We start from the raw sequence: 26,158 nt of genomic DNA on the forward strand, positions 1-26,158 counted from the left end.
GGCGCCGTCTGAAATCCACAACCAGCTCCTTGGTCTTCGCTGCGTTGAGCTGGCACCAGAGGGTGAAGTCCTGCGTCAGCTCCCTATACTCCCTGTCGTACTCGTTGGAAATGAGTCCAACGATGGCGGAGTCGTCAGAGAACTTCTGCAGATGACAGGTCGCAGTGTTGTGGGTGAAGTCTGCAGTGTAGAGGGTGAAGAGAAACGGTGCCAGCACCGTCCCCTGGGGGGCCCTCGTACTGCTGATGATGGTGTCTGATTGACACTCCCTGGTCCTCACCTACCGTGGGCGGTTGGTGAGGTAGTCCAGGATCCAGGAGGTGAGGTGTTGATCCACCCCCGAGAGCTTCTCCAGGTATATACATGCTGGTTTGGCAACGCAACTGAGGCACAGAAAAAGTCAGTCAGGAGGGCCATAACATTGTCCAGTAAATTGACAGGAATCTCATTTGCTAATATAGAATGCTTATATAAGGACGGTTTTAAAATTGGCACACAATATTGTGAGTGACCTGAGGCACCCTCTTGCCTCTTACTTTGAACTGTTGCCATCCGGGCGGAGATATCGTGCCCCTTATTTCAAAAAGAACAGATCTAGGCTGTCTTTCGTCCCACAAGCCATCAAACTCCTGAATAAATGATGGCTAGGACGCAATGTTTACCCAGCTGGTCTGGCCCTGTCCCCCCTATTTCGCAAATGAGGGCCTATAGGCCCCTTGTCATGTCTGCCGATATCTGGTTTTCTTATGGTCCGCGAGGGTACTGCAGGTGGTCCGTGGAAAAAAGCTAAATAAAATCCACTTTTTATTATGAAGGATTTTCGAGGACCACCTCATATGTGACTTGATCTATCAAAATCAGTCGCATTGACTTACTGTAGACCAGGGGTAGGCAAGTAAGTTTGGCCGTGGGCCAATTTTTTGCTGAGCCGCAAGATGGCGGGCCAGAACATAATCAAAGCCTAATTCAAGGAATTGATTTTGGTAAGAGGGCGCAGCGCCCCTGTTCCCCGGTTCAGAAAAAAACTCTGATATCGCTGATAAGCCTCCCCATCAACACTCTGATGCGCAGTCAGATCCGCTGATTGGTTCACTGATGATATAGGCGCCCAATCCAGAGCCTCTGGCTAGACCCACCCAGGCTCGTCCTCTCTAGCCCCATTTCAGTCCCAAAGCCAGGGCTATTATCTGTATTTTAACAGACTTATCTTTTAAATTGAGGTGTATTTATTGTTCTCTTCAAAGTTTATTTTTCTCTGAAATTGTAGGGAGGATGGTCCTCCCTTTCCTCAATGGACGAGCCTCCACTGAGTAAAGTAGAGTTATTAACTAGGTAGCAGTGTTATTTAACATACTTTTATTCTGATAAGTATTGTCAAGTTCTCTGGGTTTTTGGCATTTATTTGAGTGTTTGCACATTTGAGAGGCTTGAGGGACAACTGGAATCCTTTTTCCTTTTCTTTATTTCAACTTTTCAAGGACACATTAGGATTCTTTCAGGTTGAAAACCTTTAAAAAATACCAAAGGACAAAATAAATCAATTACAGCAGTTTTGCTTTGCAATTTAATATATTATAACCTAAATTAATCAGTAACCAAGTATTTTACTCAAACTCAATGTATTTAATAGTTAAATAAGTACTTTAATTGACCTGGTTCCCCCCAACCACACATTTTCCATATGTGACCCGCTCTATCGAAATCAGTCGAAAGTCGCAACGGCTCATTTCAAAATAAACGTGGATTTGCGTAAAAAAATAGTTTTTCGGGGATCGGGTGTTTTGTTTGATTTTAAATAAACAAAGTCTTGGCTTTCAGAATATGACATTTTTATTTCCAAAATCACACGATAAATACATGTTTGAAGCTTGTAAAGGGAAGATGACAGCTCTCCCTCCACTCTGCTCTTCCACAGCGCCGCTTCCCCTCCCTCCGCTGACATTATGAATGTAGGCGGATATGTCGGGACAGAATTGATTTTACCGGACACATTTGAAACTTACCGGTCATGTTTCAATAATAATAATAAGAATTGTGTAGCAGAGTTTCCGTTAGCAGGTAATCACCGAACTAGGACCGGATATGCTGATGTTTAAAACTCAGTTAATGGGGCTCATTTTTATATTGCTTCAGTTTATAATCGTTACAGATCAACAAATTCAGATTCATTTTTCAATAAATGATACAACAAACAACATAATTATTACATTCAAACAAACTACTTGTAGTAGATGAAGTACATTATTCAAAAGTTTACATTAACTTTGAATAATAACACGGGAGAAACGGATGCTCTCTTTTCCCCTCTCCCTCCCTCTCTCTCCTGACAGCCCGTCAGTTTCTCATGCAGCTCGCTAAACAGTGGGCGGGGCTTCAGGTGATCATGCAGAGCTGCTGTCTCCATCAGACTCAGCAGCTGATCTGATCTCTCTCTCGGGTCCGGTTACACTTCACTCGCGTTTATGTCCATATCGATCAGATCCAGCTCTCCTGATCGGCCTTTATAGAGAGCACCGATCAAACTATTAAGAGTGAATATCGGCCGATAATGACCGGCGGCCGATAATGACCGGCGGCCGATCGATCGGCGGCTAACGGAAACCCTGATGTGTCGGTCCTATGTTGTAAAAAAAAAATAATCAAAATAATATTTTATTTTTGATTCTCAAAATTACGGGCCAAATATTATTGCTGGCGGACCAACAATGGCCCGCGGGCCCCCTGTTGCCGACCCATGCTGTAGACGGAAGGAACAGGTATTTGCAGTCTACAATTACAGAGAAGAGACTATCAAGTTTGGCTGTACTCAGCATTGAATCAAAACGCACTAAAGCTTTGGATCTTAATCAGTTTGTGAGGCGTTTTGCTGAACAGAATGGTAATCGCTGCATCATAACAGTGATTGACAGCTGATAGGAAATAGTTAGTTTTACGGACAAACTTGATGTCATTACAATCATTTGATTGTATCCAAAGATTATTAAAAGATTCAAAAATAATTGTATTAAAGTTGTTTTTTCATGTAATATGTTCAGCACTGTCATTAAGGATAGGGATATTTTCTATTATAAAACTACCATACAGGTAATTTTGATAGTTTTAAGAGATGTCACGTAAAACTCCAACCTGTGTAGATGTACATTATGCTATAAAGGATATCAGAAGCACTATTTTATATATTTTAAATTTGAAAAAATGAGGTGCAACATAGTTGACAATGAAAGTCACACATTTGACGCAAATAACATAGTTGACTGGACACATTATTAACCATCAGCACTATGTTTATTTCAAGGAAGAAGTGCAAAATTCAATTGAAACTTTCAATTAATTCAATTATGAAACACCAAATTCATACAAAATACATTACATTTGAAATGTACTAACAAGCTAAACAAAAAATCACACAGTGCAAATTAAACATTCCCTCTGATCAGTAACCGGTGAAGGGTTGGAACAAGTTCTTCTAATTCAGACATTCAGAATTCATTTATAATTCAATTCCTACAGAACAGTCTAAATAGTTTACATTTACATTGAGAAATTTGACGGTTTTATCGAAAGTGACTTGTATGTCAGACAAAGATCAAACCCACAGTAGAGGAACAAATAAAGAACAGTTTTTAAAGTAATGGTTTTCTTATGGGTTCAAACCAGCACAGGGGTCCAAGTGAAGCCTTACCTAAAAACGAAATATTAAAGAATAGTACAGTAACATTAATATTCAACAGAACAGTACTATTCAATTGCAACATTCAGTTGGACCTTTTAGAAACTAGACCAGATGTCTTTGTCAATCTCCACGTGGCGTGAGATTACTGACTTTGGAGGAGGAATCACTCTCAAAATGTCCTCAAAAGGGTACAAAAGCACATCCTCTCTCAGTGGCCAGAAGAACCGGTTGACTCCGGCAACGTGCATGCACTTTACCTGCACATCTGTGTCCATGACCTCCTGAATGACTCCTGGTTAAATGTCTTCATCATATTTAAGGGCACACCACTGGCCAATTGAATCAGGACCCCACAGCCTTTCATTCTCTTTGCTGTTGCCTTTAGGTGCTTGAGGCAGCGAAGGGGTCGTTTGCTGAACCTCAAAACTAAAAGTATGAGTGTCATCACAGCGACACTCATAACTTTGTTTGGCGGTGCAAGGGCAACTTACATCTCGATACAAGATCTCTCCTGGTGCCCCTGTGACCACTTGGTGGATACGCATAGTTGAGGGCACTGCTGGCAGATGACTTGGCATCTTGTTAATTGCTTCATCCACAAGATTCTCTCCGATGTAGAACACCCTAACTGTTCCGCTGTTGACCAAAGCACTGTAGAGATGTTCTGCTGAAGGGATGTCATGACCTTGGCTAACAAGCCTGTCAGCCGTTCGCTTCAGGAGGCCTCCCACTCCATCTGGAGCATCCTTCCCATGGCTTGCTTCAAAAAAGTTCCATGTCCCCCTTTTGAAACCACGGTTCATCAGCTCTGTGCTAAAGAGGAAGAAGTTTCCCTTCTGTCTGTATTGCGTGCATGGACCATCACTGAAGAAATGCACCACCTCGACAGATGGATACGAGGCCTTCACTTAATCCAGGATGGGGGACAAATGTGCCCAAATGGCAGGTGGGCCTTTCTCCTTTGATGCCGAAATTGTGCCAAAGCACATGTGCTCTGCTGTCCCACCAACATGAAGAATTCCTGTGTGGAGTGTTGCTTGCTTCTGGTTTGGGGCAAAGTGCATTGCCTGGATCTCTGCTGCAAGCTTACATGAGTAATTCTCCGAAAAATCCACATGAATCAAGCATTCTTGGTTGGTCATGCTTTTTCTTAATTCACGGTAGTGGGTGAACTGGCTTTTAGTGTTAAATGTATGCCGTTTGAAATGTCTCAATTGGCCTTGAAACATCTCCAGCAGATCCGCCAACACTATGTCCTTTTTCTTCTTCACAGTGATTTTCATGGGGACCTTGTCCTTTTTACTTTGTTTTTCTTTTCTCTGATGACTGTTTCAGTTGACCACTGAGTGAGTTCGACATTTGCCTGAAGGTTAACTTCTGCTGCTATGGCAAACTCCTGTCCTTTACAGTGGGGACACTCGTTGTACATGCAGTCCTTTGAATTTGGATTGCAGCTTATTGATGATGTCAGGTCTTCCATGTCCATGCTCCTAATTAACTTGAGAGTGTGAAGCTTTTCAGCCAGAAAGGAAAGATTCTCATGAACCTTGCAAAGACAGGTTTGTCTGTCTGCAAGTGTTGGGTTAACTACTCAGAAGAGACGCATACGACAGAACAAGGAGTAAGAGAGATTGTAATTAGGATGTTCAGTGAGAAATTTCCTGTGGAGGTTTCTCAGGGTATCATTTAAAAACCTCTTCTGTTTCTTTATCTTCCGCCTGGTGATTGTTTCTGCTTTGCCTGCTGTCAATCGGCTGCTTTCATCCCTCGTCAGGTAAGCAATGACGCTGTCTTGAATTTGGAAGCATAGGCTTCGGTACTTTGTATTGCGCCCACAGGTCCTTGTTGCTACTGTTATTCTACGCAGAGACGGTAGACCAGACGCAAACAACAAACTAGACTTTTGAAACTAGAGGAAGATAAGGAGGACTTTTACAAAAAAGTAATAGAGATTGTTGTCCAGAAGGAAAGCATGGACTTCATCTTCAAGTCAAGGTAAGACCACATTGGAAATGAAAATTGGATCTTACTAAGAAAGAACAATCCAATATTTAGATTGTGGGTAACCTTTTGTTGAACGGTCTGTTTAAAATGAATCGAAACATCAGACCAAAAAAGCTTTTGAAAATAACAGAATATTTCGATTATGGTCAGAATATAATATTTGTAAATCTGACTCTGAAAGAGTCAGTGCCTCACCAGCCATGAACCTCACCGCACGTCACTGGTAGTGCTGTACGAACTTCTTTTTGTAATCCATACTTTTTAAGGATCCTCCCAGTTAGAATTTGTGACATTGCCTGCCTGTGTGTTCTCCTTTTGGTGGTGGCAAGGGCGTCCTTGATGTTGGCCATGAGGGCATGATGAACAAGCAATGATCCCCGCACTTCGCCAGAAACAGGGACATTGTGTAGCAGTCGCCTTGTTTTTGATGCCGGGGACTCTGAGACCGCACAGCGTCTTTTGAGTCTTTTGCGTAGTTCGTCTGTTGTTTCCCGAGCAAATGTTTCAGTTTTTGTATTTCTCTGTGTAATTTTGAGTGTTCTCTCCTGGCCTTTTTTCTTCCAGCTTTTTTCTGTCTGAAATAAACAAAATAAATTACGTTACAGATAATGTGCTGTGTATACAGCATATTAATGGAAAACCTTCTACTTTGTTACACAATTTTCCTGTTGAAAACATAAACCTGTTTCTACCTTGTTTCCTGAGGTTGATGGACAACTTCAACTTGGCTGTCTGGACTGTCTGGTGGTGTAGCTAAGTTGTCAAGCCTGTGATGTCTTTCTCTGCTTCTCTGCTGTGCCTTCCTCCAATAGGCCCTCTTGCTTCTTTTATCTCTGTCACTCATCTCTGCCACTGTTTTCACCTTTCCTTCTGATCTGAACCTGTGCCATGCCTCTCTCTGCTTCTCTAAATATGCTGCCCTTCTTGCAGGATCAGCATCTCGACGAGCCCTGTATCTCCGCTGTTTCTCAGCTGCTGACATCTATTTTAAATAATTGGATAAAAAAGCATGTTGTGACATATGTAGAATGATAATGCTGTGTAATGACGTCTACATGTCATACAAATTGTCAACTAGTAGGGCTGTGCAATTTAAATCGATCCTGCGATATATATCGATATTTAGTTTTCCGAGAAAGTATCGATATTTCAGCCGCGGGTATCGATACATTAAGTCTGATAACTGTGTTCGTTATTCTCGCGTCCAGGAGAGAAGCTTTAAAAAGGAGACTAATTGAGTCTCTGAGAAGGTTCAAATGTATACTTTAATTAATAAAAAGTGCGGTAATGTTACAAGCAGAAGATGGTTCAGTCAGAAAAACAGCTGTGTTCTGGCTCTCATGAGCGAAGGGAAGAGAGCGAGCTCCACCTTTCCAGCTGTTAAATATCCTCTGCTGGCTCCTCCCTGTGTGCCGGTTGGCGCTGCTGGGAGCCGGCCCTCCACGTCTCCAATGTTCGTTGTTGCGCATTACAGAGGATTCAGACATTGTACATTAAATATATAACTAAACACGCCTTTTCTCCTCCTTATCTCTTTCATGACTTTTCATTTAATACATTTTAAACGCTGTAATCAATACTCCAAAAATACCTCACGGCTGGTATCATTTCCGGTAGTTCCGGATGTTGTCTCATGCTACCCACGTCTGTAAACAAACGTATTCAAATAAACTGTACCTTCATTTAATATTCAGTAATAATAATATCTCGACGTCTATAGTTGTAGTGTTGAAATCAGTAGGTTTCGGTGTGCAACAGTCCGTGTCATATCGCTACTAAATATATCTATAGTAAATGGTATATTATGGTATATTATATGAGCCTTTTCTTATCAAGCTCCACATTTGTGGAATCAGCTTCCAGTTTGTGTTCGGGCGGCAGACACCCTATCCGTTTTTAAGAGTGCGCTTAAGACCTTCCTTTTTGATAAAGCTTATAGTTAGGGCTGATTAGATCCAGCCCCTAGTTTTGCTGCTATAGGCTTAGTTTGTCGGGGGACATCTTACTTCTTCCTTCTCTCTGTCTATACCTGTGTACTCTCATGTTCCGATTAACCCAGCTTCCCCAAATGTCTTTCTTTTTGGTGTCTATATACGCCGGGATCCGGAGTCATGGATGATCCTGCGCTCCTCTGTCCTGGATCGCGAGCCCTGGATCTTGAGTCGTGGCTGTGGTCCTGGATCATAGGTCCTGGATGGATATCCTCGTGGATTCATCTTCCTATTATACACACATGCATTTCCAAACATTTGGACTACCTATGTTGCAAATGTATTATCTTTTCAATTTACACACGGCATCTATTGCACGTCTGTCTGTCCTGGGAGAGGGATCCCTCCTCTGTTGCTCTCCCTGAGGTTTCTCCCATTTTTCCCTTTAAACTGTGGGTTTTCTCCGGAAGTTTTTCCTTGTACGATGTGAGGGTCTAAGGACAGAGGGTGTCGTATTGTCATACTGATATTTTGTACAAACTGTAAAGTCCACTGAGACAAATGTAACATTTGTGATATTGGGCTATATAAATAAACATTGATTGATTGATTGATTGATTGATATTAGCCACATGCTAAATGCTAACCAGAGATGAAGGATTTTCAGAATAAAAGCTTAACAACTGGTTGTGCACAAGAACTTCTGGTTTTTCAGTATAAAACAGCATTTAAACTGACGGTATGTTTAAGGTACTTTATGCCATCAAAACATTGATTTTAATTTCTAACAACTCCCATTCAAATCCCCCGTGTTCCGCCACCTGCTGCACATTTTAATTGTCCATTGTGATACTGCACTTTATGTACTTACGTTTCAAAGGCTTGTAAGCTACAGTTTGCACTGTTTCAATAAATGAAACTAATTTTCTCACCACATCTTTTGATTCATTTTGTCCAGCATTTGCAAGCTGTAGACTCTCTGTCAGAGCCATATATTGTATAATTGATGCTTTCAGTTTTCAGTTGAATTAATTCAATCCAAGTCAATGGAACACTCACAAGATGTCACCAAAATCACACTGTCCCTTTAAAATCTTTCAGAAAATGATATAAGTGTATCGAATTATATCGAATCGTATCGTTGGCTGAATATCGTGATATATATCGTATTGTGAGCTGAATATCGTGTATCGTATCGTATCGTGAGATTATTGTATCGCTACAGCCCTATTAACTAGGTTACCTGTCAACTAAGTTACCCAGTACTGGGTAACTCAGTCGACAGGTAACCTAGTTGACAATTTCCCTATTTTGACCCATCATTTCAATGGTAGGCCTTGCCTGGATGACCACATGTCATTTTCTTGAACAGGTTAACATCACATTTGAACATATCATTGAATTAAAATCATTAAACAACTTTAAACCATAACAATGTATGTAACATTGTTGATGGTCAATTAATATACTCATTGACAATGTGCTATTATACATAGAATATTGTAAAAAATTAGAGGACACTCACCACAGTGTGTTCAAAATGTCAGCCAAAGAGGAACATGGCATCATGTGATGCTGGTGACATGGTATTGGGACAAACCATTTTTGAGTTAAAGGGGAGAGTTCTGTTAGTAACATAGTTGACAGAACTTTTGCGGACATTCATATATAAATATATTTAAATTATTTAAAGGAGGAAACGAATTAAAAAAAATATGATTAATCTTTAGTATTTAGACTTTTGAAATAAATGAATAATAGTTTTTATTTACTTTAATGGTTTTTATTCATTATTTTGAAACCAAGACACCCTCAACTGAAAAACGGACAGAGCAAAAACTGTCAATTTAAGAACATCATGACACATTTCAAGCTAAATTAAGCATAGGATGCACATAATGTTTGTGTGATATTATAACATGCTTTCCAATAATAAGCAAAATATGATATTTTTGAAGAAAATAGAAAGAATAATTATAATTATCATCATTGACATGGAATGTATCCTAAATTGTAGAATCACTATGATTGTTAATATTACATATTCATTCAGACAAACATCGATGAGACAGTTAATTAAAGTACTTATTGCAGCAGTCTGCATTTGGTACCCCTGGTCTAAGAGTGAAACAAACTAATTCAGTTATTGTTCAGTTAAAATGCATTCAATTATGTCTGCCATCTTATATATTTATATTTAAGGCTTTACTGATGTGCCACAATAATGTCATCTAATGTTATTCAGTTAAAATATCAATATTTTGGCTTTCCAAGTTAACATTGATTGATATGACTGCGATTAAATCAGCATATACTTCTGCCAGGGGATGCCGCCCCTCAAAATCTCCTGCCACCCTCTTGCCGCCCCATGAATATTTGTCTAGATCCACCAGTAGGCTATATTTTTTTTATATATAGTTTTGTTTATTTAATAAGTTAATTTCAGGACAACTTTGCGAATTTTGTTTGTTTGTTTTGAGATTTAAATAGATTTTGAAAGTGGAGATAGAGAGAGATAAGCAGCGCTGTCTGCTTAGTTGCAAATTACTGTAGCTCAAGCCTTTATGCAACTTAGGCCTATACATTGTTTATGTTACTTATATGCCTGTGTGTCCATGGTTTTGAGTATGTGTGTGTTGAGCGCAGCGCCGTCTGCTTTTTGCAGTACAGTAACTAAAGTAATAATAATATATTTTATTTCTATAGCGCTTTTCTTGAACCCAAAGACGCTTTACATTTGGGAGGGAGGGTAGACAAACAAAACAAAGACAATGCCAAAAAGAAACAAAACAAAACAGAAAAGCAGTCAGGAGGAAGTTGATTGAGAGGGGGTGGGGGCTTATGGATACAGAGTTGAAGAGGTGGGTTTTGAGGCGGGACTGGAACAGGGTGAGGGACTCAGACTCACGGAGGTATTGGGGGAGGGAGTTCCAGAGCTTCGGGGCTGCCACAGAGAAGGCTCTGTCCCCGAAGCTCCGGAGTTTGGCCTTGGGGATGGAAAGCAAACCGGCTGAGGTGGATCTGAGGGACCGGGGTGGGTTGGTAGAGGATGAGGAGGTCAGTGAGGTAGGGGGGGGCCAGATGGTGGAGGGCTTTGAAAGTGAGGACCAGGAGTTTGTAGTGGATGCGGTGTGAAACGGGGAGCCAGTGGAGTTCTTTGAGGACCGGGGTGATGTGATGCCATGATTTGGTGTGGGTGAGGAGTCTGGCGGCTGCGTTCTGGACACGCTGGAGTCTACTGAGGGATGTGGAGCTGATGCCGTAGAGGAGTGAGTTGCAGTAGTCAAGGCGGGAGGAGATGAAGGCGTGAATGAGTCGCTCAGCTGCAGGGCGGGTGAGAGAGGTGAGAGAGAGTTTGGCAATATTGCGGAGGTGGAAAAATGAGGTTTTTACAACTTGACGGATGTGGGGCTCGAGAGAGAGGGTGGGGTCAAATATAACGCCGCTGTTGCGTGCCTGGGTGGAGGGGGAAACAGGGGTGCCATCAATGGTGACTGTCAGGTTGGGGGTTTTGCTGAGGGTGGATTTGGAGCCGATGAGGAGGAGTTCAGTTTTATTGCTGTTGAGTTTGAGGAAGTTGTGTTGCATCCAGGATTTTATTGCAGTCACACAGGATTCGATGTGGGTGAGGGGGGGGGTTGGAGGAGTAGGACTAAGCATACCAGTAGTTTGTTGTAGACCTGTTGTAGACTTGTGGCATTGTTTGGGATGACCTAATTAAAATAGCGTTCGCCGTCCTCTTTGAGAAACATACACAACGCAGACAGACACCGGTCACAAAAGTATCAGATAGGCTTCAATTTGCTTTTGATTGTCTATAAAAAAATATCGGCGTTTTAACACTATGTTCATATATGTACTTATTTTTACAGTTTGCATATGAGGTGGTCCGCGAAAATCCTTGATAATAAACAGTGGTCCGCATAAACAAAAAGTTTGAGAACCCCTGCTATACGAATACTATTCTACAACTACGACTACAAACGGAGACAAAACCACAGCGCTTCCTATACCAGCATTTTTGCCTGTTTTCAAGAGATTACATGAATTCCAAATTATTCATGACACTTTACGTACTCAGCAGTTGCAGTGACAAGCAACAAAATGAAAATGATGGCTGCAACAAAAACATATTTTCAACAATTCCATTCAAACATTTTGTCCATACAATAAAGAGTTGGTCAAGGACATGGTCCGTAATTCGTTTGCCATCCACAAGCAAAACCTGTTTTGATTTGTTGCCAACTTGGCACTTCTCTAAAGAATTAAACTCTTTCCGTGGTTAGGATTTTACTAAAAGCACCAACACTAAAAGGAAGATGTAATTTAACAGTAATTGCAAGGGAATGCACTGCCATTACAAAATAAACCAAACAAAAACTTAATAATGACCACCTAGATACAACTGTATGACTTCTTGATCTTAAACTAGATTTCTCCAATATGAATTAGTACATAAGGACATGAAAGGCATGGTTCCAAACTCCAAAGCAGTTTCAATTTGTAATTGGGAAAACATAGTTCTGGTTGACAGGTTTCAAGGTCGTAAAGAAATCCTTTCAGAATAGGGTACATTCCAAACTCCAATAAAAAAAACAACAGTACAGGACTGGAATTAAGTTTGCTATCAACTTATTCAATACCATTTTAATTCCAATCATTATAACTTTAGCTATAAAGGTTAATATCGTCCCCTGACATCTTGCTAACAACAGCATTTTACTGAAGGCTGCTGCTTTACTAAATCTCATTAAGCGATCCACATCTCCATTTCATTTGGGTTTCATTTGGGTTACATTTGGGTTTGATATTACCGTTGGGGAAAATATCCGTTGTTTTTCTTCTGGTATTGAAAGCCAGATGGTTTGCTCTTCTTCAAACACACGCATTGTCTGCCTCCCGTTCCAAATTCTACAAAGGAAAGAGTAATTTGCGAAGCAGCCTCTGACATTACAGCTTAATTCTTCTGTAAATACAGTTTAGACCAACAATACCTGCTGTCATCCTCCCTTGACAATCCTTCTCTGACTTTCACTGGGATAATTTAAGAAATGGGCCTTCATGCAGCCAAGGCTCATTCGCTCGTATATGTTTATGAGTCCAACTCATTATTTGAGAGGAGAGCCAGGGGCGGCGGGTACTGTAGGCTAGGGAAGGCTAAGCCAAATGAAATATGATATATAATGTTTGTGTCTTTGACATTAGCGCTGCTATGCAGCCACCAGTAAACTGTTCTACGAAGCCAGTTCAACATACGTTTGAGTTATCTTAACTAATCCTAACAAACGAGATCTCGCTATGCGGTCCTACGACGCTGGTTATCAATTCAGTAAATCAACCCAGGGTTTCTCTGTCCGCCTGAGAGCGCGTTCAAGGGGCGGGGCTAGCAACATTTGACCAATCACAAACATGGACAAGCGTACTGACAGCGCTGCGTCATACTTCATTAATGAAAAATAAACTATAATATTAGATAATATGAAGAAGTTCAACTTTAAACATCCATGACTTAAACACTTTATCCAGGATAAAAGCAACACATGCAAGGTGAATACAGAACAGCTGGTTAACAAATAAATAAACTACCGAGTGTTTGAATGCGTAGGCCTATATTAACAGGTTTATGATATCACTGCCTCATCTAAGACACGAGTGATCTGACTTAATAATTAACATAATTACATTTGAGTTGAGTGTTTCGTCAACTTAATGTGTTGCTTAAAATAATACTTCTGCATACAGTATGTGACACTGTAAGTGTTGCACGGCCAGATACGGTTCGAGAAGCTGACTCAGATAAGGAAATATGATATATTATGATATTATATGATCGATGATGTGATTGATGATGTGATATGAATGATAAGTGTGACACGTCGGCGTCTTCCCTGCATACGGCAGTTGTTCTGTATTTCCTTTATCCTGTAATATGACTTGATAGATTTAAACTCCGCACACTGAGCTCTGATTGGTCAGCAGGCGGTACTTTCACTGAGAATTGATCTCGGTTGATCTTTTATCTATTGACGCCGGAGGTGGGCAGCGTCAGGTAAAAAAAGTAATTTAGCCTTCCAAAACCTGAGCCTCATGCGCCTAACTTATCAGTAACTTTAGACATCGTAAAACAATTTTAAACGAGATTTTATTGTAGATTATAAATTGTACTGATACCAACTATATAATATTTACCTTGTTCATTAAAAATAAAAAATAAATATTTTTTTAAATATATTTTTTTATTTATTTAAATGTTTTATTGACAATCAAACATGTGGGAAGAGGGGGGGCTCTATAGTTATGTGCTGTAATGTTCTATGGGCCGGCTGCCACTGCTCATAGATCCGCAAAGAATGGCCATTCACAGCCAAATGTTGCATGTGAGCAACTCCTTAAATTGTGCTATTTTTCATTTCATTGTACATCAGATAATGGACATAAAAGAAAATATATCCCTGTCCTTCAGTAATTAGATTAGCTTTCTCAGTGGCCTGCTCCCACTGTGACATTAGATGCAAAGGCTCATAAAATGAAGTGTCATTGCAAATTACTGAGCAGCAGAGGCCCCGCGCAGCCGTACCGGCTAGGCTCACCCTTCGGGGTGGCATCATCAGTAATCACTCCTGATCTGGCCCAGTGAAGAAATTGGTGCTGATCAGTGGTGAGCCGTGACTTTTATATAAAAAAAAGAGTTATTACGTCACAGCGTATACTTCAGCTGAATATCAAAACAACGGCCCGGGGTGCAAAACGCATCAATGAAAGCAACCCTCTACCACACAAAACAACACCTGTAAATAACCCAATTTGTGTTCTTTGAAATTGAAAAGGATATTGCATTGTGTTTGTTACTTTTGTTGCAGTTGTATGTCTTAAGTGTAATTTTACATGCTTTTATTTTGAAGGTGAGTTTACGCTGTTGACAGGAAGTTGTTGTTACTATGGAAACATGTGTCCCTGGGCAAGACACTTCACCCCAAAATTGCTCCTGTGGGGATTGCCCACAGTATTGAGTATGTAAGTCGCTTTGGATAAAAGCGTTGAACAAGTGACATGTAATGTAATCAGTGTTGTGCTAGTTACTGAAAACCAGTAACTAGTTACCATTACTAGTTACTTCATTTCAAAAGTAACTCAGTTACTTTACTGATTACTTACACCAAAAAGTAATGCGTTACTGTAAAAAGTAACATTTTAGTTACTTAAAAAAATGTCTCCCATTAATGCCCTTATAGCCTTCATTTCAGTACTGTTATTGCATTGGAGAATAATACAATCTGTTGATCAACTTGACATGCATTATATGCAATCTGGATTGCATCGATATTAGCTGGCTTTCCATTTTTTGTATATTCTTTCTCCAGGTAGTTGGAAAAAGTTTTCCGATGCCGTATGCCGCCCGGACATGGTATCATGCTAACTAGCTCCCTGAAAGCGGGTGACTCCACTGTAGCAATAGCCTGCATGTGTTCTACAACATACCGTGCAATGGCTTTATCGACTTTTCCCTGGCTAGCAGTCCCTTGGTTAAAATCCAGCCGCTGTTGTGGAGGTGGAGGTGGAGTGGCGTTGGATGAGTCCGGGTCTGTGCCGGTCTTAGTTACTAGCTTCGTCCCAGCATGTTGTTTTTGCAGATGTTTTAAGAGATTTGAATTACTGGTTTGGGCAGTAGATAGGCTCTTTGACCCGCCAAGACACAACTTACATTTAACATACACTTTATTTTCTTTGTGCTCGACAAAAGTGAAATAGTGAGAATATCTCCAGGTGGAGAAACTAGACTTGAGCTCCGCCGCCGCCATGATAGTCTTGTTAGTAAACAACACAAACACGCCCACAGCCCGTCTCCGCATGTGACACAGGAAGTATTTAAGTACATTTACTCAAGTACTGTACTTAAGTACAGTTCTCATCTCTGTTCGCCTGGCTGTTGACTATATAAAAAAACTAACGGAGTAACGCACCATGTAGTAACGGTAACTGAGTTACTGAATTTAAAAAGTAATGCGTTAGAGTACTAGTTACTGTCAAAAATAATGGCGTTACAGTAACGCGTTACTTTGTAACGCGTTAGTCCCAACTCTGAATGTAATGAAACAAGAAAAGCTTCACAGCGGGCGGAACTTGTCATAAAGTCCACGATAATAAAACCCACCCATTTAGAGGGAAGACATGATTGGTCAATTGTACTGTCATTTGACAATACTCTCTCGTTCAGTTACTATGGCGGGCCCTCTGTGAATTTACAGCAGGACCACCAATCAGCTCCTGTCTTCACAGTACCTGAATAGGAGCTTCTTTCATTTAACCCTTCACATTCCAACAGAAACTGAATAGGCAGATTCAAAGGATTTCTTTGGAAATGTTATTTGAAATACAATTAAATCAAGTTATTTTGGTATAACTAAAAAATATATTCAAGGCAAATCAGCGGCTGCGGTGGGGTTCCCATCACATTGTACCTATTTTAGAAATAAGAAATACATTTTCAAAGCAACATATACATGTGTTAAAAAAATAACAGGACTTCAGATGGGAACAGGAGATAGATGCGATAACAACAATCATAGAAGAAGATTCTAAAGGAAACTAAAAACATTCTCTCACTGAATCTAACCAGACAAATATTTGAGATGCTAATAGTTATGTAAGGGATAATAGAAAATAGAAGACCTACAAGTTAAGTAGGATCCCAATGCGAAGTTAAGGGATCTTGATTTTAATTATTTAAAAATAATAGTATTGCTTCCATTAAGAAAAACGTTTCTTAAATACTGCGTAGTAACCGCACCAACTGCCGGAACTGTGACGACAGCAACGTAACTTAAAATGACGGCAGCACTGATTAAGATTTTTCTGTAACTGTCCCAGTCTGTTAACATTTTATTTGCAATTAACCAGTCTTTAAAGACTGCCAGATCCCATACTGTGTTCCATTTAGTGTTTACTTCCTGTCTCTCTTCTTCTGCTAGGTGATCCCTCTGAACACGATGATGTAGTCTTATTGTGATCTCAATGTTTCATTTAGCGTCATGTTTTTATTTTTTTATATATAAACACATTTTGTTGCATGTGTATTGTCTCGTCACAAACGGCTGCCCTCAATCGTTTTTCTATAATAAACAAAAAAAAGATCCAAATAAACCAATTTGAAAAATAACTTGAAAATGCGTGTGAATGCTGTAAGCTGCGCACATTTGTTGCAAAATGTTGCTAAAAATGTAGAAAAAGTTGAATATTTTGGACTGGACCGTTGGTGAACGCAGAGCGCTGTTATTACGGTGGGTACCATAGACTGTATATATAGAGGTTGGAACAGGCCGCTCGGATATTCAGAGCAGAGCTCACTGTCGGATCGGCAGAGCATATTCCGGGCACTCCGTCTGAGGACCAGATGTGCATTGAATGTGTCAAAGTTACTTTGACACAAAAATGTAAAAATGAATATTCAAAAAGTATTCCATGGTGTTTCTTGATGGATGAAAACAAATGGTTGTTGTCCACAGCTTACTTTAAATTGACCCAACTTCTTTCTGCGGATTGATAGGACTGTAAATAATCCCTTGATCAGAGTGTCCTCCTTAGCAGCAGTCTGCTAGCGAGAAATAGCAGTCCTCGGGAATGTCCAAATTGACCAATCGGATTGTGTATTGAACTAAACCGTGTAGTAATTCCTGATATTCCATTTTAGCTATGTATACAGTCATATCAGGTTTTTATAGTTTTTTTTTATCTGTAGTGACATTTCATAAATCCCCCTAGAAGTTGTCCTTATTTCCCTTAACCCTAGTACATATAGTTCCCTTATGTTGGTGTTGATTTATTAAAATCACCTTACTGTACACTCTGAGATTATTCTGCATTGGCAAGCTCTTTATTAAAGCTGATGCTTACCCTGAGTCAGATGTTTGTACCCAGGACCTTATGATAAAACAGTTTTACCATTTCATCAAATGAAAATATGCAAGATTTCCTGTGCATCATACACATTTTCAAAAAGTTCAACCTTTATACTAGGTTTCTTTTGAGACATTGGAATCTAAACTAGAATCTAATGTACAATTATGTGGGTTTAAACATTGTTTGTAGTGAGTGACCAGAGGCATTGAAGTGAAGATTAAGAGGTTACATTTCCACAGAACAAGAAGCTGTTTCAGTTCTAAAAATACTTTATCAGTTACCACACAAATGCCACAAATGCTGGTATATATTTATGAGTCTGTCATAAATAGGCCTTTAGGAAACTTTTAACTGTATGCGATACAAGGGCAGTATTGCAGTAAAAAGAGAAACCTTCAGACAGCTTGAAAATCAGAGTGTGGTATAGAAACAACAGAAGGAGGAAAGTTATGGTCTGTGACAACAAGCTGCTTGTCTCAGTGACATGTACATTTGTTTTTTCCCTGCTGCAAGGCGGGGTCATCTCGCATCATCTCGTATTGCTGCAATGTTTCTCCAAATGGAAGACATGAGAAGAATGACTGACCCCACCCTGACCTTAGCTTGGGTACGAGCCGTACCCAAGCTAAGGTCAAGCATCTCCTCTTTGCACCTCCTTCTGCCTACTTTCCTCCACTTTCGGAGGGGCCCTTGAGTCATACACATGTCTCTTTCACTGCGCAGTAAGCCTTCAAGTCCTGGATATAAATGATCTCTGCTCACGCTCCCTTGCTCTACTGACACAGCCTGCATGAGGATAAAAATCCATTCACAGCCATATCTCATCCATCTCTATATCCAAAACATGTGCTCAGGTTCTTATCCACTTCACAGGCATTTATTCAATTCTGAGAGCACTCCATCTACGAAAGAAAGACTGAAAAAACAGGTCTGATTATTTCGGTATGTTATTTTCAGCAGATTAATCAAACGCCTCTCATTACACAGATGATTGAGATCCAATTATTTACAGTATAATTAATTTAAATTTACATTGCATGAGCCTGGAATTAATATTGCTATTTTTGATCCAAGGAAATCTGCAGGCTCTGATTGAATTAATCATGATATTAACCCTTCCCATGCTCTGGCTGTGTAAACCTGAGTGCTGTGACAGTGGATCATGGTCCTCCGTACCCGGCGGGGGCGCTGTTCAACCAGCTGGCAAAGTCAAGGGATGCGGTCGAATAGTCAAAAAATCAGCTCCTAACGTCTATCCATTTAATTTTATTTAATGGTTTATTTGGCAGTGCACAGTGAACACTTAAAACATTAAAACGTGTCAAGCGTAACAGTGCCAGATTTAGCTTTGAGCTAATTTCCATCCGCAGTCCCTCACATAAAACATTTAAGAAAATTACATTTTACAAACATAGCAAAAACAAAATACATGATATGCAAAAAGTGCAAAAGAGCAAGAGCAGCATACACAAGTATTTACCACATGGCAGTACAATGTAGCAGCTATGACATATAAAGTGCAAGAGAAGATAAAAGAGCTACCTAAAGTGCAAGAGGAGATACCCCTGTCTTAAAGTGCATTTAGCGGTGATTGCACATCTGTTTGTTGCTCAACCATTCTTTGAGTTGACCTTTAAAACTATTGAGAGTGGGACAATCCCGTATCTCAGTTGGGAGACTATTCCAGAAAGAGCTGCCTTTAATGGATAGTGGATAGTGGATAGTGTGCTGGACTTGGAATCAGTAGATGACAATGTGTGTCGATTAAGAGGAAAAGATGCCTGTTTTTTGTTGTTGTTATTACTGTCAGGAAATGTACAACCTAACCCTGGTCCGCCCAGTAGTAGTAGTCAGATCGCTACTCCTGCTGATTTTAAAACTAGGTCTGGGTTGGGTCTCATCCACTTGAATGTGCGAAGTCTGTTAGGTAAACTAGATTTTGTCCATATCTGGGCGAGCTGAGGTCATTGTTTTATCAGAAACATGGCTAAACAAATCTATTTTGGCCTCTGACATTGCCTTAAATGGTTTTAATGTGTATTGTTCTGACCGGCCTAATAAAGGTGGTGGCGTTGCCATTTATGTTAAGAATAAGTTCAGTTTATCCACATTAGTTTCCAAATCTATCAGTAAGCAATTCAAATTTTTAGCCTTAAATATAGAAGTGGCAAAGGGGCAACAGGTCATGGTAGTGAGTTGTTACAGACCCCCCTCAGCTGTCAAAGACTCCTTGTCTTCACTAGCAAATCTTTTATCACAACTAGACTACAAGGAAATAGTGCTACTTGGAGATTTTAACTGGGACTGGTTAACTGCAGTGTCAGAGGATTTTAAAAACCTTTGTATCTCTTTAAATGTTACTCAGATTGTTGACAGTCCTACTCGCCCTAACATTAAGTCCCCTAATAAATCCTCCCTAATTAATCTCATTCTAACTAATGTTCCCTATAAATACTCATCTGTGGGAGTATTTGCGAATGATCTGAATGACCACTGTGCTGTAGCCAAAATTAGGGACACTAAGGTCCAAAAGGTTAAACCTCGTATTATTATTAAGAGAGACATAAAACATTTTGTGGAGCAGGGTTTTGTTCATGATCTGTTTGGGTTTGATTGGGGAAAAATCGATATGTGTGCTGATGTAGAAACTGCATGGTCTTATTTTTTATCTTGGTTTTATGGAGATCATTGATAGACATGCACCCCTGCGTACATTTAGAGTAAAGGGACGAGACAATCCTTGGTTTTCTGCTGAACTGTCCAGTCTCCTTCATGAGAGAAACAAGGCCATGGGCAAAGGCTAGGAAATCAGGCTCAGAGGTAGAATGGCTGCGTTTTAGGCAGCTAAAGAATAGCTTCACTTCACATGTCAAAAGTGCTAAGTCGAAGTACTATTTGTCAGTTACCACAGAAAACCTAAATAATCCTAGGACATTTTGGAAAGCCATAAAAATCGATATCCACCGGTGAGATCCGTAATGAGCTACCTCTGTGCCTTACCAAAGCATCTGGCACTATATCGGACAAGACCACCATGTTAAATTGCTTTAATAAGCATTTTGTGTCCTGTGGCTCTCGGTTTGATTCTGTTTCTAACTCTGCTTCTGTGAACACTCCAATCCGTGACTCTGAAAAACGTCGTCTGGAAAACCCTTTCAGTTTTACTCCTTTTACTGTTAATGTTGTTCATGAAGCTTTAACCAAGCTAGATCCTAAGAAACCGGCTGGCCCGGACAACGTAGAACCTTTCTTTTTAAAGATAGCTGCAGATTTTATTGCTCCACCTCTTACTACTCTTTTTAACCTCTCCCTCAGCACAAATGCAATTCCAAAAATATGGAAGTCAGCTTATGTCTTGCCTTTACTAAAAGGAGGGGAGGCAACTATTTTAAATAACTATAGGCCAATCTCTAAATTGTCAGTTCTGGCGAAGATGCTCGAACGGCTAGTGCAGGGGTCTCCAACCTTTCTCCACCTGAGAGCTACTTTGAAAAAATGAAAGTGGCCAAGAGCTACTTGCATCGCATCGCTTACATTTATTCACATAGCACTCATCAGTTGAATTAAGCTACTTTTGTACACGTGTGAAATTGCAATACCTAAAGCTTATCTAAAATCTTAACTTCACATCAAGGTCCAAGAAAACGACAATTTCTCACATATTAATATGGACAACATAGTAAGTACATCACTGAAGATTCACATAAATGTCCAAGAGAAAAATACAATGTTTTCACTTCTTATTATGGCCCACATAGTAAATACATTGCCTTAATCACCACCTTGCAAGCATATTATGGCACGTGTAAAATAAGTGCATTCACTCTTTTTTACAGTTAGTGAGATGACTGGCACTGCATGGAGTCCATATGCTGGAGTGTACCCACTTAGGTTCACTCTAATAGTCATTTAAATGTTGATCAGTCGGTCTTGTTCTGTATTTAGATTTCATGACATTCATGTCAGAAAAAGCTGCTTCACAAAGGTCTGTAGAGCCAAATAAAGCAGACATTTTCAGTGCTGCTTGGTGAATGTTCTTATAGTTTTCTGGGTCTACAAGGCTCCAGAAATGTTGTGAGTTTTGCTGAGACTTAAGCTGAACATTATTTTGGAGATTTATAACCTCCATCTCCACAGGATTGACACTGAACAGTGCAGCCATATTTTCTTCTTCTTCGTCTTGACATTAAATTAGAAACCATAATTAATGAAACCATAATTAACAATGTGGGCTTCGTAAATAATTGGACAGCCTTCTGGGGAAAACCTGGTCTGATTAAGAGAGACGGCATTCATCCTACTTTGGAAGGTGCAAATCTCATTTCGGCAAACATTTCAGGGCTTTGTGGACTTAATCCATGACAAACTGGAGTTGAGACCAGGAGGCGGAGTCGCAGTCTTACACGCTTCTCTGCGCTCTCTCCTAGGCAGTCATCCATAGGAATCCCGAACCCAATAAAATACCCAATATTAGCGGTGTGTGTGTCTGCCCAAGGACAAGTTAAGGTAAAACCTAATAGAGGTGTCATACATAATAACCTAATAAAAGTAAATGTAACAACTACTACAGTGCAACAAAACAGGAATATTAAATGTGGTCTCTTAAACATAAGATCTCTAGCATCTAAAGCAATATTGGTAAATTATTTAATATCAGATTATAATATTGATATATGCTGTCTCACTGAAACTTGGTTGAGACATGAAGAATATGTCAGCATAAATGAGGCCACTCCACCCAGCCATATCAATACTCATATTGCCCGAGGCACGGGCCGAGGAGGTGGAGTTGCAGCAATCTTTGACTCAAGTTTGCTTATCAATACTAAACCAAAATTAAATTATACCTCCTTTGAAAGTCTCGTTTTTAGTCTTACGCATCCGACCTGGAAAACTTTGCAGCCAATCTTATTTGTTACAGTGTACCGTGCACCAGGTCCTTATTCAGAATTCTTATCTGAATTCTCTGAGTTTTTATCAACTTTGGTTCTTAAAACAGATAAAGTAATTATCGTAGGTGACTTTAATATTCATGTTGACGATGATACAAATAGCCTTACTGTTGCATTTAACTCTATATTAGATTCTGTTGGTTTTTGTCAGAGTGTAAATAAACCAACCCACTGCTATAATCACACTCTCGACCTTGTTCTGACTTATGGTATTGAAATTGAGCAACTATTAGTCGAACCGCATAATCCTGCTTTATCCGACCATTTCTTAGTAACTTTTGAATTACTGTTACGAGACTACAAAGCATTAGTCAAAAGCTCCTGCAGCAGAAACCTATCTGTTAGTGCTATAGCCAAATTTAAGGAAGAGATTCCACCAATACTTAACTCGATAGCATGTCTGCATGTAAGGGAGGAAACTTATACAAAATGTACACCACCCCAAATTGATCATGTTGTTGATAGTGCTACAGATGCGCTGCGAATAAAATTAGACTCTGTTGCTCCTTTGAAAAAGAAGAAAATGAAACAACATAGATTAGCTCCATGGCATAATGCCGAAACCCGCAAAATAAAGCAAAAGTCGAGACAACTTGAAAGGATATGGCGTTCCACTAAACTTGAAGAATCTCGTTTAATTTGGCATATTACTCTCAATGAATATAAGAAAGCACTGCGTAAAGCGAGAGCAGCCTACTACTCTTCATTAATAGATGAGAATAAGAATAATGCAAGATTTCTTTTCAGCACTGTAGCCAGGCTGACAGAGAGCCACAGCTCAATTGAGCCTTCTATTCCCATAGCACTCAGTAGTAATGATTTTATGTGCTTTTTTAATGATAAAATTGTTACTCTTAGAAACAAAATGAATGACCTCTTGCCTTTGACCCGTATAGTGTTATCAACAGCTCCCGGAAACGTAAGTTCTAATATTACACTAGATAGTAAACTAGAATGCTTTTCAGCCATAAACCTTGAACAATTAAATTCAATGATTCTCTCTTCTAAACCATCAACGTGTATGTTAGACCCAATTCCAACTAAGCTGTTGAAGGAAGTTTTTCCATTAATTAGCACTTATTTATTAAATATTATGAATATGTCTTTATTATCAGGCTATGTTCCACAATCATTCAAAGTAGCAGTGATAAAACCGCTTCTTAAAAAGCACAACCTCAATCCAGAGGTTTTAGCCAATTATAGACCTATTTCCAATCTTCCGTTCCTCTCAAAAATTCTTGAGAAAGCGGTCGCAAAACAGCTGTGTGATTACTTAAAAAACAATGATTTATTTGAAGATTTTCAGTCTGGCTTTAGAACACATCATAGCACAGAGACAGCTCTGGTTAAAGTCACAAATGACATTCTAATAGCCTCTGACAAGGGACGTGTCTCTATTCTTGTTTTGCTCGATCTCAGTGCTGCATTTGATACTATCGACCATGATATCCTATTGCAAAGACTAGAGCACTTAGTTGGCATACAGGGAACTGCTTTAGACTGGTTTAGGTCCTATCTATCTGAACGCTCTCAGTTTGTACGTGTCAATGATGAATCTTCCACGCAAACCAAAGTTAGCCATGGAGTGCCACAGGGCTCAGTGCTCGGACCTATTTTGTTCACATTATATATGCTTCCGTTAGGCAATATTATAAGGAATCATTCTGTACATTTTCATTGTTATGCGGATGATACTCAACTATATTTATCAATCAAGCCTGATGAAATTAATCATCTAAATAAAATTCAAGACTGCCTTAAGGACTTAAAAACGTGGATGACCTTAAACTTTTTGATGTTAAACACGACCAAAACTGAAGTTATTGTACTTGGCCCGAAGAATCTACGAAACAAATTATCTAAGGATATATTAACCATGGATGGCATTAATTTGGCCTCCAGTGAGACTGTAAGGAATCTTGGTGTTATATTTGATCAGGATTTATCCTTTAACGCCCACATAAAATCAATTTCAAGGACCGCCTACTTCCATCTACGTAACATTGCAAAAATCAGGCATATCTTGCCTCAAAACGATGTAGAGAAACTAGTCCATGCATTTGTTACTTCGAGGCTGGATTATTGTAACTCTTTATTATCAGGGTGTACCAAGAAGTCAGTCAAGTCGCTTCAGCTGATTCAAAATGCTGCAGCTCCTGTACTAACCAGAGTTAGGAAAAGGGACCACATTACTCCTGTTCTGGCTGCCTTACACTGGCTCCCTATAGAACACAGGATAGAATTTCAAATTCTTCTTCTCGCCTACAAAGCCCTTAATGGGCAGGCGCCATCTTACCTTAAAGAACTCATTATACCCTACTGTCCTACTAGGGCATTGCGTTCCAAGAATGCAGGGTTGTTGGTTGTTCCTAGAGTCTCTAAAAGTACAATGGGAGCCAGAGCCTTTTCTTATCAAGCTCCACATTTGTGGAATCAGCTTCCAGTTTGTGTTCGGGCGGCAGACACCCTATCCGTTTTTAAGAGTGCGCTTAAGACCTTCCTTTTTGATAAAGCTTATAGTTAGGGCTGATTAGATTCAGCCCCTAGTTTTGCTGATATAGGCTTAGTTTGTCGGGGGACATCTTACTTCTTCCTTCTCTCTGTCTATACCTGTGTACTCTCATGTTCCGATTAACCCAGCTTCCCCAAATGTCTTTCTTTTTGGTGGCTATATACGCCGGGATCCGGAGTCATGGATGATCCTGTGCTCCTCTGTCCTGGATCTTGAGTCGTGGCTGTGGTCCTGGATCATAGATCCTGGATGGATATCCTCGTGGATTCATCTTCCTATTATACACACATGCATTTCCAAACATTTGGACTACCTATGTTGCAAATGTATTATCTTTTCAATTTACACACGGCATCTATTGCACGTCTGTCCGTCCTGGGAGAGGGATCCCTCCTCTGTTGCTCTCCCTGAGGTTTCTCCCATTTTCCCCTTTAAACTGTGGGTTTTTCTTCGGAAGTTTTTCCTTGTACGATGTGAGGGTCTAAGGACAGAGGGTGTCGTATTGTCATACTGATATTTTGTACAAACTGTAAAGTCCACTGAGACAAATGTAACATTTGTGATATTGGGCTATATAAATAAACATTGATTGATTGATTGATTGATTGATTGATTGAATTAATCAATTGTATAGGTCTAGCCTCCCTATATCTGTGTGTGACGTTTTTCCATCCTCAAAAACAAAAAACTAATACATCTGCAGTGTAGCTGCAGCTTCTAGCAACGGTCTTCTGTTAAAAAAAGGACACTGAATGTCCTGAATGAGGCATCACACACATGACTTAAAGGTCCCATGTCATGCTTTTCCGGTTATTACCCGTCCCCTTGTGTGTTATGAAGGTTTTTATGCATGTAAACGGTGTGCAGAGTCAAAACCCTCAAAGTACACCCTGTAGCGAGTAAAACTCTAAAACAGAAAATACCTCCCCAAAACGCCTCGTTGGAGATACGTCATTGTCCATTTGATTCTTCCGGGTACGCATGATGTCAACCGTACCCGGAACGAAATGGACCAATCCGTGGAGCCGTTATGTTACGTCCGCAGAGCCGTTTCGTTAAGCCCCCGCTGATTGGTCCAAATTGACCAATCCACGGACTTCCTCACACACACACTCAGTGCAAGCAGCTGATTTCTCCTCCCTGGCTGCAGGCTGATAACAGACAGTTGGGATCGCGGCGAAATTCTCTC

The 26,158-nt window shown here is 40.0% G+C and overlaps 1 protein-coding gene across 1 annotated transcript; it reads left to right on the plus strand.

The window, feature by feature from the left end:
* Positions 1 to 24,084: 24,084 nt before the first annotated feature.
* LOC117532928 lies at positions 24,085 to 24,981 on the plus strand (the record flags this gene model as incomplete). Its single annotated transcript, XM_034196530.1, has 1 exon — positions 24,085 to 24,981. A coding segment is annotated over one exon (897 nt), but the record flags the coding sequence as incomplete, so codon positions are not given.
* Between the last annotated feature and the right edge of the window lie 1,177 nt (positions 24,982 to 26,158).

This window comes from Gymnodraco acuticeps, unplaced genomic scaffold (genome assembly GCF_902827175.1).
Source record: "Gymnodraco acuticeps unplaced genomic scaffold, fGymAcu1.1, whole genome shotgun sequence".
Classification (NCBI taxonomy): domain Eukaryota; kingdom Metazoa; phylum Chordata; class Actinopteri; order Perciformes; family Bathydraconidae; genus Gymnodraco; species Gymnodraco acuticeps.